At 36.5% G+C, this 15,577-nt stretch overlaps 4 protein-coding genes across 9 annotated transcripts in view; 1 reads left to right on the top strand and 3 right to left on the bottom strand.

The window, feature by feature from the left end:
• Window positions 1-216, bottom strand: part of LOC111452499 (probable LRR receptor-like serine/threonine-protein kinase At4g36180) — a 4,700-nt gene extending 4,484 nt beyond the window's left edge. Inside the window, exon 1 of the mRNA XM_023093267.1 lies at window positions 105-216. Coding sequence (XP_022949035.1) covers window positions 105-143 — 39 coding nt within the window. The 5' untranslated portion in view covers window positions 144-216. The remainder of the gene's footprint in view (window positions 1-104) is intronic.
• LOC111452456 lies at window positions 149-2,903 on the top strand. Its single transcript, XM_023093201.1, has 5 exons — window positions 149-583; window positions 994-1,071; window positions 1,837-1,936; window positions 2,144-2,286; window positions 2,384-2,903. Exons 1-5 carry the CDS (start codon window positions 173-175, stop codon window positions 2,591-2,593), a joined length of 942 nt encoding a protein of 313 aa, XP_022948969.1. The 5' UTR covers window positions 149-172; the 3' UTR covers window positions 2,594-2,903.
• Window positions 2,904-3,982: 1,079 nt separating this feature from the next.
• On the bottom strand, window positions 3,983-7,178 carry LOC111452270 (50S ribosomal protein L1, chloroplastic-like). The gene is made up of 7 exons (XM_023092893.1): window positions 6,667-7,178; window positions 6,250-6,429; window positions 6,093-6,147; window positions 5,292-5,419; window positions 4,822-4,905; window positions 4,605-4,730; window positions 3,983-4,520 (listed from the first exon to the last, which is right to left on the bottom strand). The coding sequence occupies exons 1-7, from the start codon at window positions 7,027-7,029 to the stop codon at window positions 4,383-4,385; spliced, it is 1,074 nt and encodes a 357-aa protein (XP_022948661.1). The 5' UTR covers window positions 7,030-7,178; the 3' UTR covers window positions 3,983-4,382.
• A 3,011-nt stretch (window positions 7,179-10,189) lies between these two features.
• Window positions 10,190-13,640, bottom strand: LOC111452271 (agamous-like MADS-box protein AGL15). Of its 6 annotated transcripts, none has more exons than XM_023092897.1 (8): window positions 13,191-13,640; window positions 11,754-11,829; window positions 11,584-11,663; window positions 11,396-11,495; window positions 11,290-11,319; window positions 11,006-11,047; window positions 10,768-10,928; window positions 10,190-10,587 (listed from the first exon to the last, which is right to left on the bottom strand). In XM_023092897.1, the coding sequence occupies exons 1-8, from the start codon at window positions 13,370-13,372 to the stop codon at window positions 10,500-10,502; spliced, it is 759 nt and encodes a 252-aa protein (XP_022948665.1). In that variant the 5' UTR covers window positions 13,373-13,640; the 3' UTR covers window positions 10,190-10,499. The 6 variants fall into 6 exon arrangements, with proteins under 6 accessions (XP_022948665.1, XP_022948663.1, XP_022948664.1 ...); XM_023092895.1 differs by having other exon boundaries at window positions 11,284-11,319; window positions 13,191-13,639; XM_023092896.1 differs by having other exon boundaries at window positions 11,290-11,325; window positions 13,191-13,639.
• Between the last annotated feature and the right edge of the window lie 1,937 nt (window positions 13,641-15,577).

Below are 15,577 nucleotides of genomic sequence, written 5' to 3' on the forward strand. Positions count from 1 at the left end.
TTTTTTTTTTTTTTTTTTTTTTTTTTTTTTTTTTTAAAGTTATATTAGAAAGTTTTAAAATATTTTTTAAATAAAATAAAGAAGAAATATTATTGGGGATACTGTTCTTCGCGGTAAAACCAGTTGGCTCTATAATCAGACATAAACGTCGATTTCAAGTGCGAAGATGTGAATGGAGATCAATCAAAATATCTCCATTCCCCACTTGTTGAGCTTCCAAATAAATATCCTGCCCCCCCATTTCTCTTTCTCCATCACTCCAATGGCGCTTTCCGCGATCTCCCCGCTTCCACTGGCCGTTTCCTTAGGGTTCCACCGCCTTCATTGTCCGACCACGGTGGGTCGTCGCTTTTCCTACCCTCGTGCTTCTTTGAGCTCTTCGTCTTCCGAATCAAAATCAGCGAAAGCATCGTCGCCCAGTGATGGCGTTAGTTCCTCCAATGGAACTTCAACGCCCTTGGTTGAACCCTCCAGAGCTGCGGACTCGAATTTCAGTTACGCGTATGCTAACCCTAGTGGTGGTGGTGGTGCGTTTCTTCCGATTATTAGGTTTATGGGATCCGCTGAATCCTCAATTGAGAGGGTACGTGCTTCTCTCTCTCTCTCTCGTTGTTTTTTTTTTTTTTTTTCAATTGGATTTTCATGTTCTACCCCTGTTGAAGCTGAAAGTTTGTTCTGGCTATGAATTAAATACATAAACACTTTGAAACTGACCTCGTACACTGATTAATAATTGAGAGTTCGGCCGTGGAAGTAGATGCATATGAAAATTTTATGTTGTCACATTTCAAGCACTATAGAAGCTGGATGGCCCGGTGCCAGAAAAGATACCCATTTAGGATGATTTCAGATATTATTTTTAATTTTTTTAAAATCTCGAGTTTGATTCCTTATATTATATTTGTTTTTTGTAATTATTATTCTTTTTAAAGTCTGATCTTTCAATTCTTTAATGGGTTAATGACTGTACCTGTCTCACCTGATGTTAAGCAGGTTATTTTTGACTTCCGTTTCTTGGCACTGCTTGCTGTTGGAGGTTCACTGGCTGGTTCACTCTTGTGCTTTCTCAATGTACTTTCTCCAGCTCTCCTTTAAATCTAATTTTCCCGAGAAATCACCATAAAAGTCGTTGGATGCTACACAAAAGTAAAAATTGCTTCACTATGTAGTTGAATTCCTTTTGCATGATGTTTTGGATATATTTTGAAGATAGATTGTAATGAACTGGCTTCTTAAACAATTGTCTAGGGTTGTTACTTCTGGCATGTTAAAGTTAAAGATCAAAAACTTTGAAAAACCAATATTAAGAGGATTGATAAATAGTATAGCTTTGTTTACTAATAATCTTGAGTTTTTCTTTTTGGAGATATCATTGAAAACTCATAAATAACCACTTAAAAAATCTTTAAGAGGAAGTAAATCAATTTTTAAAAAGGATCTACAACATGATTACACCAAGGCTTGCTATTAAAGGTGACATAATGTAGAAATTTATGCTAACAAGGACCATTGGCTCAATCAATATACGACCCATCACTTGTCTCATACGTCTTTGTCGGTGACTGAAACAAAGTGTTGGAAAATGTTAGGTATTAAAAGTACTCAATAAGTAATCCTTCCAATGTGGTTAGACATGTGTACACACAACATGAACATGTGACATGCACTTATGGGAGTGAAATTTTTACTGTCGGAACATGTCAATGTCATTTTCTATGGTGAATGTGGATCAATATTTCATCTAAGATAAACTCTGTTTCTGTCTGGAAGAATCTATGTTTTTGAGTACTGTTCAAAATTTTACGTGTAGTTTGACTACTCTCAGTTTGTCTGAAGGGCTGCGTTTATATTTGTGATGCATATAAAGTTTACTGGTCAAGCTGTGTCAAAGGTATCCATACTGGACAGATGGTTCTGCGACTAGTTGAAGCTATCGGTAGGATCCTCGGATACTCCCTACTATATCTCTTATTTATGCTGGAAGTATAGAGCTGCTAACTGCATTTAAAGCATGACTTTTTGCTTTCCTTTTTGTTTTAGTTTTCATTGTCGCTGTCACTTGCAAAAAATGAACCCACAGGCCATAAATACTGTGAATCTTTTCTTTTGTTCGTAAACAATAATGAATTATTACCCGATGCAGATGTGTATCTTGCTGGAACCGTCATGTTAATCTTTGGGATGGGTCTATACGGTTTGTTTATCAGCAATGTGTCTCCTGATGAACTTCCTCCTGTTGATCGTGCCCTGAAAGGGTCCTCACTGTTTGGAATGTTTGCCTTGAAGGTAAATTAAAGACATTATTTTTAAGAAAATCAAGAATATCCTTCAAGAAATCAAGAATGTTTGCCTTGAAGGTAATTTTGGTGGTTGTTGGTTGCAGGAGAGGCCAAAATGGATGAAAATTAGCTCTCTTGATGAGTTGAAAACAAAAGTGGGACATGTTATTGTGATGATTCTTTTAGTAAAAATGTTCGAGAGAAGCAAGATGGTAACGATAGCCACCGGTCTTGATCTACTGAGTTATTCGGTCTGCATTTTTCTGTCATCTGCTTCTTTATACATCCTCCATAATCTACACAGGCCAGAATAGGAATGCAAAGTCAAGATATGCCAGGGAAGAGCATATTATTGCCTTCATAAATCCCCTAAATGAAATTTACCATATGAGCCATATATATTTGTTTGGTTTTGGTTGCTCTTCTTTCCTGTAATGTCTGTTTAAGTGCTGAATTCATTGTTTTCTGTCAAAAAATTTCTAGTAGCAGAAAATATTGCAGTTTCCTTTAGGGATAATTGCAGTGTGTATATTATATTGTAGTAAAATGCTAATGTGTATATATTTTCAGAGGTATAAACAAGACTGCTTATTATACTCATGGTTTAATCATTTGTTAAGTGAACTCCTTGTTGACAGCTGAACAGAAGATGTGTTTTTGTAGTTGTGTTGAATCACAAAATGAAGTTTGTCAAAGAAACAATGTTGTGTGTTGTATACCATGGAGGTGATACAAAGTCATTAAGAACTTTAATGGCTTTGTTCTTCTTTGTCTCGACGATTCCATAGTACTGGCTAGTGTATGATTGGTGATAGATTATCATTACTTGAACTCCTCGCTAATGATTTATGTGAGATCCTATATCGGTTGGAGAGGAGAGCGAAAGATTTCATATAAGGGTGTGGAATCCTCTCCATAGCTGACACGTTTTAAAACTTTGAGAAAAATTCCGAAAGGGAAAGCTCAAAGAGAACAATATTTGTCGGGCTTGATTATAAGGAGGTGGATTGTGAGATCTCACGTCGGTTGGAGAGTGGAGGGGCAGGGTGTGGAAACTTCTCCTTTAGTTGATGCATTTTAAAATCTTGAAGTGACACGTTTTGAAATCTTGAAGTGACACGTTTTGAAATCTTGAAGTGACACGTTTTAAAATCTTGAAGTGACATGTTTTAAAATCTTGAAGGGAAGCTCAGCTGGTAGTGGGCATATAGACCGTGTTTTAAAATCTCGAAGGAAAAGCTCAAAAAGGACAATATCGGCTAGTGGTGGGCGGGCATATAGACTATTACAAATGGTTTAGAGTCAGATATTGGGCGGTGTGCCAACGAGGACATTGAACCACATCGATTAAAGTGGCGTGCCAGTAAGGACGCTGGCCCCTAAGGGAGTGGATTGCAAGATCCCGTATCAGTTGGAAAGAAACAAAACATTTCTTATAAGAGTTTAGAAACCTCTCCCTAATTGACACGTTTTAAAACTTTGAGGAAAAGCTCGGAAAAAAAAGTCCAAAGACGACTATGTCTGCTTGTAAACGTTCCTTATTAACTACCAGGCCATCGTAGTTTGCCTAATGCAATTCTCGAAAATATTTATAAATATGTCCGTCTTCTTGAATCATCCTTGGGCTTTCAACAATGAGATGATTCATTTAGAGTTCAATTGCTCAAAGTAATATTTCAGATGCATATGCTCGAAACCAGAGATAACACAATGAGAAGTTTGAGAATACGATTGCTTAGAAGGAGCAATGATTCCACGTTTTCATAAAAAGGACGAATATCCCTAAACAGGAACAGAATAAAAGGTCATCAACTGGTCATTACATTTCAGTACATTCATCATTTTTTTCCCTAAAACCCAAGAGGTTAATCAAAGATCAATAAGAACTTAACACCATTAATACAGAGAGATTCAGTCAGTATAGAAGACTATGCAGTATGCTTGTTTCTGTGATCATAATTTTCTGATATCTTCTCATTATTCATCCCAGTTTCTTCAATCATCTTCATTCCAGTGCAGCTCACATTTGGGCATCATTATATTGTAGTGGATCCCCCATAGGCTGATTCAACAAACAGAAGAAATTTACAGGTTTGTTATTTGTCAAGCTGTTGAGGGAAGCTTGAAGTCGAGCATCTCCCTTATATTTAACCGAATTGAAGGTCCCATCGACGAGCATATGTGTGCGCTTTTCCAGTATACACCTTTGGCACCTGTCGGTTTATTGGTTTCTACTGATTTCTGTCAAGAGTTCAAAGAAAATAACATGAATTAGACACATTTTTGGAGACCAACAGCTATGGAGATAAGAAGGGAAGAGCATACTATGGCTGCGAGCAAGTTTACAAGAAGGTCTTCTTCGCTGAAGTCGGCTTTCCCAAATGGTAGGTGAACGATCCCAGTTTTATCTGCTCTGTATTCAACTTTCCCCTGCTTGAATTCTGCAATTGCCTGAAATCAAGGTTGCTAGATGGATTAAGTAAAGTCTTGTATTTCTTTTCTAATTGATGCACTGCAGATACCAAACAAAAATCATTGATACCTGAGGCAGATTGGTTGCTACGGTGCCGGCTTTTGGATTCGGCATGAGCCCTCGTGGTCCTAGGAGCTTCCCAAGGCTAGCAACCTGAAACGAGAAGAGGAGACTCAACTCAACTACATCATCATAGTAATGCAGGTATCGGCATTCACCCGATGGTAATACCCTTGCATATATAGACTATATCTGGTTTAGAGTTTTGGCTTCAGTCATTATAAGATAACTTTGATATGCAAAAATCTGGAAATATATCTACGACCAAAAATCGATCTATAAACCCAGGGTAGCTACTACGCTAAGTTTGTGTTCATGTCTCTTATCTTCTAGGATCATCCGCGTAATTGTAAACCTTCAATTCACCTTTTAACTGTTTAAAGTTATGCAACTTGTTTAAGAAAACAATTTATATGCTGTGAGAAACATAAAAATCTCGAGAAATAATTGAAGCAATCTAGTTAGAGCAATAGAAATACCTTAGGCATCATGTCTGGGGAAGCAATCAGTTTGTCAAAATCCATAAATCCTCCTTTAATCTGTTCTATTAAGTCCTCCCCACCAACCAAATCTGCTCCAGCATTTTTCGCTTCATCGAATTTCTCACCTGTATGTTTATTTCAACTTTTTACACGCCCACTAAACAGTAAAGATTTTTGTAGGAATAACCTGTAACAGCCCCCAAGCCCAAGCCCAAGCCCACCGCTAGTATGTATTGTCCTCTTTGGGCTTTCCCTTCTAGGCTTTCCCTCAATTAGGAAGAGGTTTCCACTCTTATAAGAAATGTTTCGTTCTCCGTTGTGGGATCTCACAATCCACCCCCTTGGGGGCCAGCGTCCTCACTAGCACATCGCCTGGTGTCTGGCAGCCCAAGCCTACCGCTAGCAAATATTGTCCTCTTTGGCTTTTCCCTTCCGAGCTGCCCCTCAAGGTTTTAAAACGTATCTGCTAGGGAGAGGTTTCCACACCCTTATAAGTAATGTTTTGTTCCCCTCTCCAACCGATGTGAGGTCTCACATAGCCACTCAAGAAAAAGGAATCAAGATGCATAAGAACTTCAAGTCATCGACGTAAAAGTTATTGAAACATGTTTGTGCTTGCTTCGTTCTAAAAATCATAAAACAGTTTCACCAACAACTCTCAAACAAAGCCTTAGCCACAGCAAAGACTCAACTGGGTGGATTTCGATAGAAATTTCAAACATATAGCATAAGAAACGCTACTATAGACGACTGTGTATCGATTAAAGAGAGGGCTGCTTAAATATTAAAAGTATATACCTTGAGTAAGAACAGCTACTCTTACAGTTTGCCCTGTTCCTTTAGGCAGATTTACCTACAACAAAGTATGCAAACAAAATAACCTCATGATAAGCATATTCTTCATAACTTCCCTTAGCAATAAAGACATCAGGATTTATAAACAAAAAAAACTCACGGTTGCTCTTAGCTGTTGATCATTGTATTTGGGATCAATGTTGAGCCGGAAATGGGCTTCTGCTGTTTCTACAAATTTTGTGCTAGCCATTTCCTTGAGAAGAGATATTGCTGTCTTGATCTCATACTCTTTTTTGTTTTCCCTTAGTTTTTGAATCTCCAAGAATCTCTTGGATCTCCTCTGACATATCACACAACAAGTTGATTTCAGACATGAAAAGACAACAAAATATGTAAACAAGTTCACATTTGACATCCTATCTACCAATCAAAACACTCAAAAATCTTCCACAACCATTGTAAAACAACCTCCATTTTTAAGCTCGAAAACAAGCCCCTACAAGAACAACCCAAAAAACACAACACAATCCACAGTCCAATCGTAACAACCAAAGTTTTACAAGATTTTGAAACATACCCTATCTCTTTTAAGAGGCAACGCGGCTTTCCCCTTCTTTGGTTTAGGCGCAGCAACGGTATCCGTTCCCCCCACGGCGACACCCTCCTCCGCCTCCGCCTCCGCTTCAGCGACATTCGCTTCGGCGGCGAGAGCAGCGACGATCACATGGTGCCTCGCTCTTCTCTGGAAATTAAGACAAATCCAATCGGCCGATCTCCTTGGCCTACATAAGAAATGGCAGGAGGAGAAGGATTTGATGGTGGAAAATCGGGATTTCCCATTGAAAGAGACGATGGAGGAAGTGAGATCTTGGGGGTAAACAGAAGAAGAAGCGTAAGTGAGCATTAGGGAAGAAGGAGATGTGGAAGTGCAGGCCGCCATTGATGGAGAGTGAAGCTGGGAGATTCTTCTTCTACCTCATGCAGAGGCTTCGGATTTTGATTTGGATTTGGAAATGGGTCTCTCTATCCATGGAATGTGGAGATGATAAGAAGTGGAAATGGTCACAACACATTTGTTTGGATTGCTACAAATTTTGTGGTCATCAATTTTCCCCTTTATAAATATTATTTATATTGTTGTCTAAATAAAATTTTATTTGTGGATAAATTTATTGTCTTATTTATTTATTATATTTAAATTTTTAAATATAAAAAATAATACATATTTTTAAAAAATAGGATAATACCTAATTTTTATTTGAATATAAATTGTGGTGGAAATATAAATTTTAGTCCACATTCTAGTGGGTTCCTCCTTAAATTATTTTATTTTATTTTATTTTAGGGGAAAAAATACAAATAGAAGTCTATTTCTCTCAATATCACTTTTAATAATTTTAGTAAATAAAAATCAATTAAAAAATATATTTTAATGCATTATTGTTGGTTTATTTAGCATTGGAATTTCTTAAATTTAATAAAATGTTTATTATGTGACAAGACAGGTGTACAACAACTAGTGGTGCATATCGAATCGAATATACACGTGTGTGGCCTAGATATCTCGAAGGTGACGTGGATTGCTGTCGTGTCGTGCCAACCTTTTATTTTTTTTTCTTTTATATTTTTAGTAATTTTAGAATGGCCAAATTATAAAATATTACTTTCAAATATTCGCCATTGCCAGATTTCAAGTTTGTGGGCTAGAGATTTGGGCTTGACTTTGGGCTGGGCTTATAGCTATAATAGGCTTGGTTGGTATGTGGACCGGCCCAATTTGGGAAAATATTAAATTATTTAAATTTAATTTTCAAGCTTTGGCAAAACACACACTATATAAAGGATTATGTGACATTTTAGGATATCATTTTGCTTACATTTTATAGAATTAAATGGATTGAATATTTAAAATAAGCTTCTTTTAAACTTAGTTCGTTATGATTCATTTGATATCCATTTTGTTCGGTCCTTGATCATCAAAGAAATACGAATCTATATTTAGGTGTCGTTATGTGAGATCCCACGTCGGTTGGAGAGAGAAACTAAGTATTCAGTGTGTGAAAATTTCTCCTTAGTTTACACGTTTTTAAAATTTTGAAGCTAATAACAATATGTAATGAGTTAAAGCAGACAATATCTATTAGCAAGGAACTTAACTGTTACAAAGGGTAGACTTAAGTTGTTACAAATGGCATCAAAGAGAGCCCGACACTATGCAATGTGCCAGCAAGAACGTTGGTCCCCAGAATGAGTATATTGTGAGATTTCACATCAGTTGGGGAAGGGAACTAAGTATTCTTATAAAGGTGGGGAAATACAAATCATGAGACTGATGGTGATACGTAACGTGCCAAAGCAAACAACCGCTTGAGCTGTTACGTGTTATGGATGTAGTGGAGGTTCGTAAAGCTAAAAGAAAATTGAAGGTCGGTTTAAAATGGAGTTAGTATCACTTTCAAAAGCTACTTTTATTCGCGAATTAAAAAAAAAAAGACCTCTCTTTTCAAAAGGATAAGTAATTAGTTGGACCTATCCATCCAGCACCTATGTTATTAAAGTTGGTCGTTGTTATGGTTAGCTTCTTAATTAATTGTTTAATTTGTTAATAATAATTTTGATCATTTTAATTGCTAGTTAATACTATCAATTATGTGAAATTTAATGAAATTCAGTGCATTTAAATCCACCGAATCTTTTATCGTTTAATTTGTTTATGTGAAATTTCTTAATTAATTTGTTTGAACTGAACACGTTGTTTGATCTTCCATTGTAAGCTTCCGATCGCAGAAAAATCTCTGTTCATATCCCGTTGATGCTTTCTTCCTCGTGACAGCTTCACAAGCTCACGCAAGATCGTTCCCACTTGGGCTGGCCCAGTTGCTCAATTTCTGTGAATTCCTAATTTAGATAACCCCATTTGACCGTTGATTCAGAATCACAAGCCCTCCAGATTTGATCGGCAAATCGCCTTTTAAAGTTCTTCCTGCGCTGATCAATTCAATCGCGGAGTTCTGTTCTTGATCTTTTGATGCTCATTTCTGTTCATCAATTGGCAGATTATTCTTCAAACTGGAAGATCATCACCACCACCGCCATCATGAATCGGAAGCGGCGTTATCGTCGGCGATTCAGGGATTTCTCTCTGCAATCTCGATTTCCTTGAGCGATTTGGGGTTTGATTCGAACAAATCCACATCCGAAATCATCTCATTTCCATGGATCAATCGGTGTTTCCAACTGCTTCGTATTCAACACAGAGCTTTTGCCAAGTTGATCGTAGAAATTGACTATCCAGTTCGCAAACACGAGGCTTCTTCAGGGGAGGGGTTTTTTCAATACACCTTGAGATTACTTGAGCTTTTGAATTCGATTAGCTCGTGTATAGCTGATCTGAGTCAAGCTCGGTTAAGGCTTTCTCATGCTTTAAGCTTAGTGGAATCTTCTCCTTCCTCTGCAATCGATCGTTTGAAGCCTATAGGAACAAGCAGTTTCAAGAACAGCTCGATCAAAGGCGAAATCGGGGAGATTTCTGCGGAAGTCAAGAATTCAGAGAAAGAATCCGTGGTTAATCGTGCTTTGACGATTATGAAACAGATCGGTTCATGGGTTTGCGGGCTTGTAATTTCTGGATTGAGCGGAGAAGTTGAAGTATTCATGGAGATGAGAAGATCAACAGGGAAATTAGGGGTTTCTGCTTTGGATCGATTGGATTTTACTGTTCATAAAGCAATCTGTGAATCTGGCGCGAGGTTGAAGGAAGTTCAAGAGGTGAATGATGCAGTTGAGCTTCTAGCTGCTTCCATGGCGGATCGGAAAAGAGCTGAGGATTTGCAGAAGAAATTAGCGGTTCTTGAGAAGGAGACAGATGATTTCAAGAAGGAAGTTGATTCTCTCTTCTCTGATGTTTTGGAAGAGAGAACCAAACTGCTTGATTCCCTGAGACGAACATATCAATAGAGCCATGGTTGGATTGTTTCTACTTTTTTCATGTATAAACTTGTGTAAGAACTGCAAGAACACAGGATTCAATACACATTGAATAGATTGATATTCCAAATTTGATATCAAAGATTACAGATGAGCTAAGAAATAACAACCCAGAAAGAATAGCTGCTGATATTCCTTCTGTAAAGAGTTTGCTTGCATAGTTCTTAAGAAATGTATTCGAAAATCTAATGAAACTAGCTACAAGTACAACAATGTCATTTTCCATTGACTAATCTCCTAACTGGGGATTTCTAATTCTCTCTGTTTCAATGGTTTTAGAGGTCACCTAATGAATATTTGCAGTTTCTGAAGGTGGAGATCGGGCTGATTATTCCGGTTCGGTTTGTCGTCCCAGCATCGGTGCAGTCACCTAATTAATCAGAAAGCAGATATCTAATTAATCAGAATGAATGATGAGAGGTATCAGAGTAGGCCCATTTGACTCCCTGAATCATTTGAATGAGTATCTCTTTCAGCCTCCTTTCTCTTGCAATAGACATGTGATGGTAGCCTGGCCAACAGGGAGGGTAAGGTTAGAAACATAAGCGATAATATATAGAACAATGGAAGATCACGAACGCAGAGTTCGTGTCGTTTCCTGCTAAGAACAGAGAGAATTTCGACTGATGTTCGTATGCTTACGATGTTTATAAGAATTTCATATCTCAGTTAAAAAGCAAGCCATTATTACCCCAAGTGCAAGGTGGTGTCGGAATCTCCTCTTTCTATTTCGGAGTTGCAGGCGACATCGGGGACTCTAATGCCTGCCTTCTTCTTCTCTAGGGAGCAGTATTCAAGATAAGCAGGAAGCGGACAGTCGACTGGAGGAAACAGACATCGAAGCTCGCTGACCTACAATGAATTGTAAGTTCAAAATCATAAGAACTCATATCTTCAATACTTTTAAGTTCGTATCAATGATAACTCGCCTGTCTCCGCAGAGTTTCATTTTCTAGCATTGCTCGTTGTTCCTGAAACAAAAATATGAACTTGAATTATCATGTTTTAAGGTGTTATCACGAATCAAAACGACAAACTACGTTCAAAAACATTTGTCATCTCTATGGCTTAATATGTTATCGATCGAAGATCGAAGTTCTCTCTCCGAGGTTCTATTTTCAAGGACGAACCTATCCCGAACCCGCTTAAACATGAAGAATTTAAGGCCATCCCTTGTATAATATAGGCACGAAGTATATTAAGTCACCTGTACCCTTGATTGCTCTAGTTGTTCCATCAGTAACTGTTCCTAAAGAAATATAAGGATTATCAGAGCTTGAAAGCTGAATTATGTTTAAAAACTATCACTAATCCCAAACCTTCTTCTCTTTCACGAGTAAGAGCCCTTCATTTAGTTGTTGCTCTAGGTTTTGCAATTCCTTGAAGCCCAAGCCAGTTAGATCCTTTCCCAGTAGCTGCCTACGAAGCCAAAACGTCAAAATCTACGTATAAAAAATATGTATCTTAGCTTTAGAAATCACGGGTCGAGAGAAGATAGATGGTATACAATTGTTTCATTTGCAGAGTCGTTATTTCATCTCGTAGATTGTCTACCTCCTCATGCTCTTGCTTCTGGAGATGAAGATACTGTTAGGAGAAACATGCAATGTATTGCCCGAGAACATTCGAAAAAAATGAACAACCAGGCAGTTTGAACTCAAAATCGTCACTCCGTACCTCAGCCTTGTGTCCGTCTATCGGAGTCTCTGAAGATTCTATACATCTGTTGTATCTTGAAAGAGTATGTTTCATGCTGCCCAAAGAATGATAAAATAGATTGGATTAGGCTTCATCATATTGGAGGTTCTTTATCTTACTTCTCCCTGTTCAAACTTATAATAATGAGAGCGAAAACGACGATTTACAGACAGAACCTGTCATTTCACGTCTTAGTTTATCTCCAAAAAAACACCTCAATTAGGTTTAGTTACTTCGAAAAGAAACATAAGGGCGAGGACGCTGGGCCCTAAAGGGGGTGGATTGTGAGATCCCACGTAGGTTGGGTAGGAAAACGAAATATTCTTTATAAGGGTGTGGAAACCTCTCCCTAGCAGACATGTTTTAAAAACCTTGAGGGGAAACCCAGAAGGGAAAGCACAAAGAGAGCAATATCTGTTAGCGGTGAGTTTGAGCTCTAACAAATGGTATCAGAGCCAGACACCGGATGGTGTGCCAGCGGGGGCGCTAGGCCCCCATGCAGGTAGATTGTGAGATCCCACCTCAGTTGTGGAGGGGAAGGAAGTATTCCTTGTAAGGGCGTGGAAACCTCTCCCTAGTAGACGCATTTTAAAACCTTAAGGGAAAGCCCGGAAGGAAAGCCTAAAGAGGACAATATCAACTAACAGTGAACATACATCAGCGACATGATGATTTTGAAGACATACATGTTGATAAACTTCACCGGCCGATAAATATATCGAGTAGTATTGTTTGTTGACTCATAAACACCAAAAAAGAACATGAACAAAACAGAGTTGAGCACCAAAAAAGAACAAAAAAGAACAGAGGACAAGAGGAAGATCAAGAAGCCAAGTCAATTCAAAAAATTTACAACAAGACACCAGATTCAGACCAAGTTCATTCAAACCAGACCATGAAGACCACATCTAGTCCTTGCCCCAAAAGACATGTCTTACAATCAAAACATCCTTCAAACAAGCCTTCCAAGTGTATGCATGATCAAATATTTTAAGACATAAGCCTATAGAATCTTCAAAAACTATGATTCAACGAAAAACTCGAAGCATTTAGAAGCTGGAATTATGATTCAAAACAGTATCAGACAAGCATAAGAGACAGACATGTCCGACAAGGTGAAGAAAGAACATTAAAATGAAGATTGTAAACGAGTCAAGAACAGTACAAACACCCAAAAAAAGGCGCCCTCAAGATCATAACTATCCAAAACATGAACAAAAAACTAAGCAATGAAGAAGAGTATAAACAAGGCTTCTAAAAGAACATGCAATGCACAAACAAAAACACCAAAATCCCACAAGATTCAGCTCAAGTTCTCCAATAATCTCAAGAACATAGACAACCATTCAACATGCAAAGCAAAGCAATATGCAAAACAAGAAGAAGAAGTATTAGAGAGTGAAGAAGAACACAAACCCAGAGCTGGAAAACTCAAAAAGCTTGCCAGTATTAGAGAAGATAATAACAGCAACTTCAGCATCACAAAGAATAGCAAGCTCCTGAGCCTTCTTAAGCAACCCAGCTCGTCGCTTTGAGAATGTAACTTGCCTGCTATTAGCATTCTCAATCCGTTTGATCTCAATCTTCCCTCGACCCATTTGAAAATACCCCAAATCCGAGACACCCAGATGATCAAAACCCCCAAAATTGCAGTTTCGAGTCGAAATCCCTCAAAATCCCCCAAGAAACGAAAAACCCTTCTCGTAATCTCGTGATTTTGTAAACAGAGAGAACCCCTTTTGTTTCCCCCTTTTACAGGTTCAATATTTGCCCATTTTGGGGCCTGTGATAAACTTGGGAAAGAGGGTAAAAGATTACCAAATTTAGAGAAGAGAAGATAAAGGAGCGTGAGAGAGCGTTTTACCCCAAATGGCAGAAGGGGCTGGAAACGGCAACCTTGCATGGCTCTGTATACTATATAGAGTTATGCATGACTCCTTTTGCCACATTTAGAGTGTTTTCGGTGTTTATAGGTCTCTTTTAAAGGGTCCCACCTTTCTCTTTCTTCTTTCTCTCTCCTTCTTTTTACATTTTTTATCCCTTTGATTCAAATCTTCTCCTCTGTTCTCTCCTTTTCTTGTTTTTCTTCATCATCAGTCCTCTGTTCTTTTGGCATCTCAGATACGACAGCTCCTCTTCTTCCTCTCTCTCTCTCTTTCCACTGATTACTTCAATGCTCTATATGGCAATTTAATGGTCTCTCCATTTAGTATACCTCTTGCCAAATATAGCCCTGCCTGGCTGCTGCCTATTCCACATATTTCCCTGGTTTCTGGTTTTGGATTTTCCCGTCCGGATCATAGTTCAATAGATAAGATACCCATTATCCCAAGTATATCATACCAATTCCTTATTTTTTTGATCGACCCCCGTTTTTTAAATGACGCCGACATGATATACAATAAATAAAAATGATATCTACACGGGTATCTGAGTTTTTTACCAAAAATACTGTTGTGGGTCCAACCCTGAAGATTCGCTAACTCAACTACTATAAAATATACACTCTCGACCAATACGTTAGAGGTCCTCCCGTATTGTTGACCGAAAAAAAACGTAGAGACTGAACCTACGAATCGGATAATAGACGTTTTAATTTCTTAACTATGATCGGGTGTGGTGTCGTTTTTATGGTAGGTTATTAATTCAACGTATGATTTACTTATATTCTCCCTTTACGTTAACCAATTCGGGTATACTATGTTAATTGCAATTTCACGATTGGTTGCTTTTTTTAATTTATTAAAAAGAATGTTAGTGGCGCACAGTAAATAATTTTTTAAAAATATTTTTCATCCTTATCCATGCATTTTTGGTTCATTACATCACACGAGACAAACAAATCTTAAATTTATAGAAAATATAGGGTAAACCCTAAAATAAGGGATTGTTTCAATTTAAATAGTTAAAATATAATATTTTTTATCAATTAAAAATTTAATTTAAGAATTATATTCCAAATAATAGATAATTTTCTATAAATAGTTTAATTTATGAAATTAAAATTAATTGATAGAATTATGTGTAAATTGATAATACAATTATTAATTTTAGATTTTTTTATGAGTGAAATTTTAAATTTAGAGATAAATTAATTAATTTTTTTAAAAACATAAAATAGTATTAATTAATAAATGATATTATTTTAATATTTAGCCATGGATTGAATGACAAGTGAGTATTTAGGATTTGGTAGATTGCTGTTTTTATGTCGTTTTGGGATGAGCGTTAGAATAAACTTTCCCTTTTGTATTCTGAATGTTTCATTTTGGATTTTTCTTTATTATTCCTTTAAATAATAATAATAATAATAATAAATAATAATAAATAAATAAAAACTTTTATTTTTATTGTATTTTAGTCCATGATTTGCAAACATTTTATTGATGTTAATAAAAAGTTACATTAATAGAAAATATTATAATCATTATGGAACTAAATTATAAAAAATACTTTTAAATTTTTAAAATTTTTAATAATACATTTGAACGTTTAAAAAATACATTTATTATTAGTTAGGGATAAAAATTAAAAAAATATTATGAACTTTTTTAAATTTTCTTTCAACTATTAATATCTTATTTAAAACATTCGTTTAAAATCTTTCTAAAATTACACTAATACCCTTAAAAATTTTAAAAATAAATTTCGTTTTTAAAAAATGGTAAGTTAGAAATTGAGTGTGATTTTAAATGTATTATTAAGAATTATTTGATATTTTCTTTTTAAGTTAATTGTATTATAATTATAAAACAAAAAAAAAAAAAAAAAAAAAAAAAAAAAAAAAAAAAAAAAAAAAAAAA

The sequence above is a fragment of the Cucurbita moschata genome, unplaced genomic scaffold (genome assembly GCF_002738365.1).
Source record: "Cucurbita moschata cultivar Rifu unplaced genomic scaffold, Cmos_1.0 Cmo_Scf00014, whole genome shotgun sequence".
Classification (NCBI taxonomy): domain Eukaryota; kingdom Viridiplantae; phylum Streptophyta; class Magnoliopsida; order Cucurbitales; family Cucurbitaceae; genus Cucurbita; species Cucurbita moschata.

Bases quoted from the DNA above. Each gene is read 5' to 3' on its own strand.
- LOC111452456 (XM_023093201.1), top strand. From the start codon at position 173: ATGGAGATCAATCAAAATATCTCCATTCCCCACTTGTTGAGCTTCCAA. The intron at 584-993 runs GTACGTGCTTCT...GATGTTAAGCAG, and splicing joins CTGAATCCTCAATTGAGAGG to GTTATTTTTGACTTCCGTTT. The intron at 1,072-1,836 runs GTACTTTCTCCA...GTTTGTCTGAAG, and splicing joins CACTCTTGTGCTTTCTCAAT to GGCTGCGTTTATATTTGTGA.
- LOC111452270 (XM_023092893.1), bottom strand. From the start codon at position 7,029: ATGGCGGCCTGCACTTCCACATCTCCTTCTTCCCTAATGCTCACTTAC. The intron at 4,906-5,291 runs GTATTTCTATTG...TTCTCGTTTCAG, and splicing joins CCCCAGACATGATGCCTAAG to GTTGCTAGCCTTGGGAAGCT. The intron at 4,521-4,604 runs GTATGCTCTTCC...AACTCTTGACAG, and splicing joins TAAACTTGCTCGCAGCCATA to AAATCAGTAGAAACCAATAA.
- LOC111452271 (XM_023092894.1), bottom strand. From the start codon at position 13,372: ATGGGTCGAGGGAAGATTGAGATCAAACGGATTGAGAATGCTAATAGC. The intron at 11,664-11,753 runs GTACGGAGTGAC...TTCTCCTAACAG, and splicing joins TAGACGGACACAAGGCTGAG to TATCTTCATCTCCAGAAGCA. The intron at 11,048-11,283 runs GTGACTTAATAT...TTTTTGTTTCAG, and splicing joins TAGAGCAATCAAGGGTACAG to GAACAACGAGCAATGCTAGA.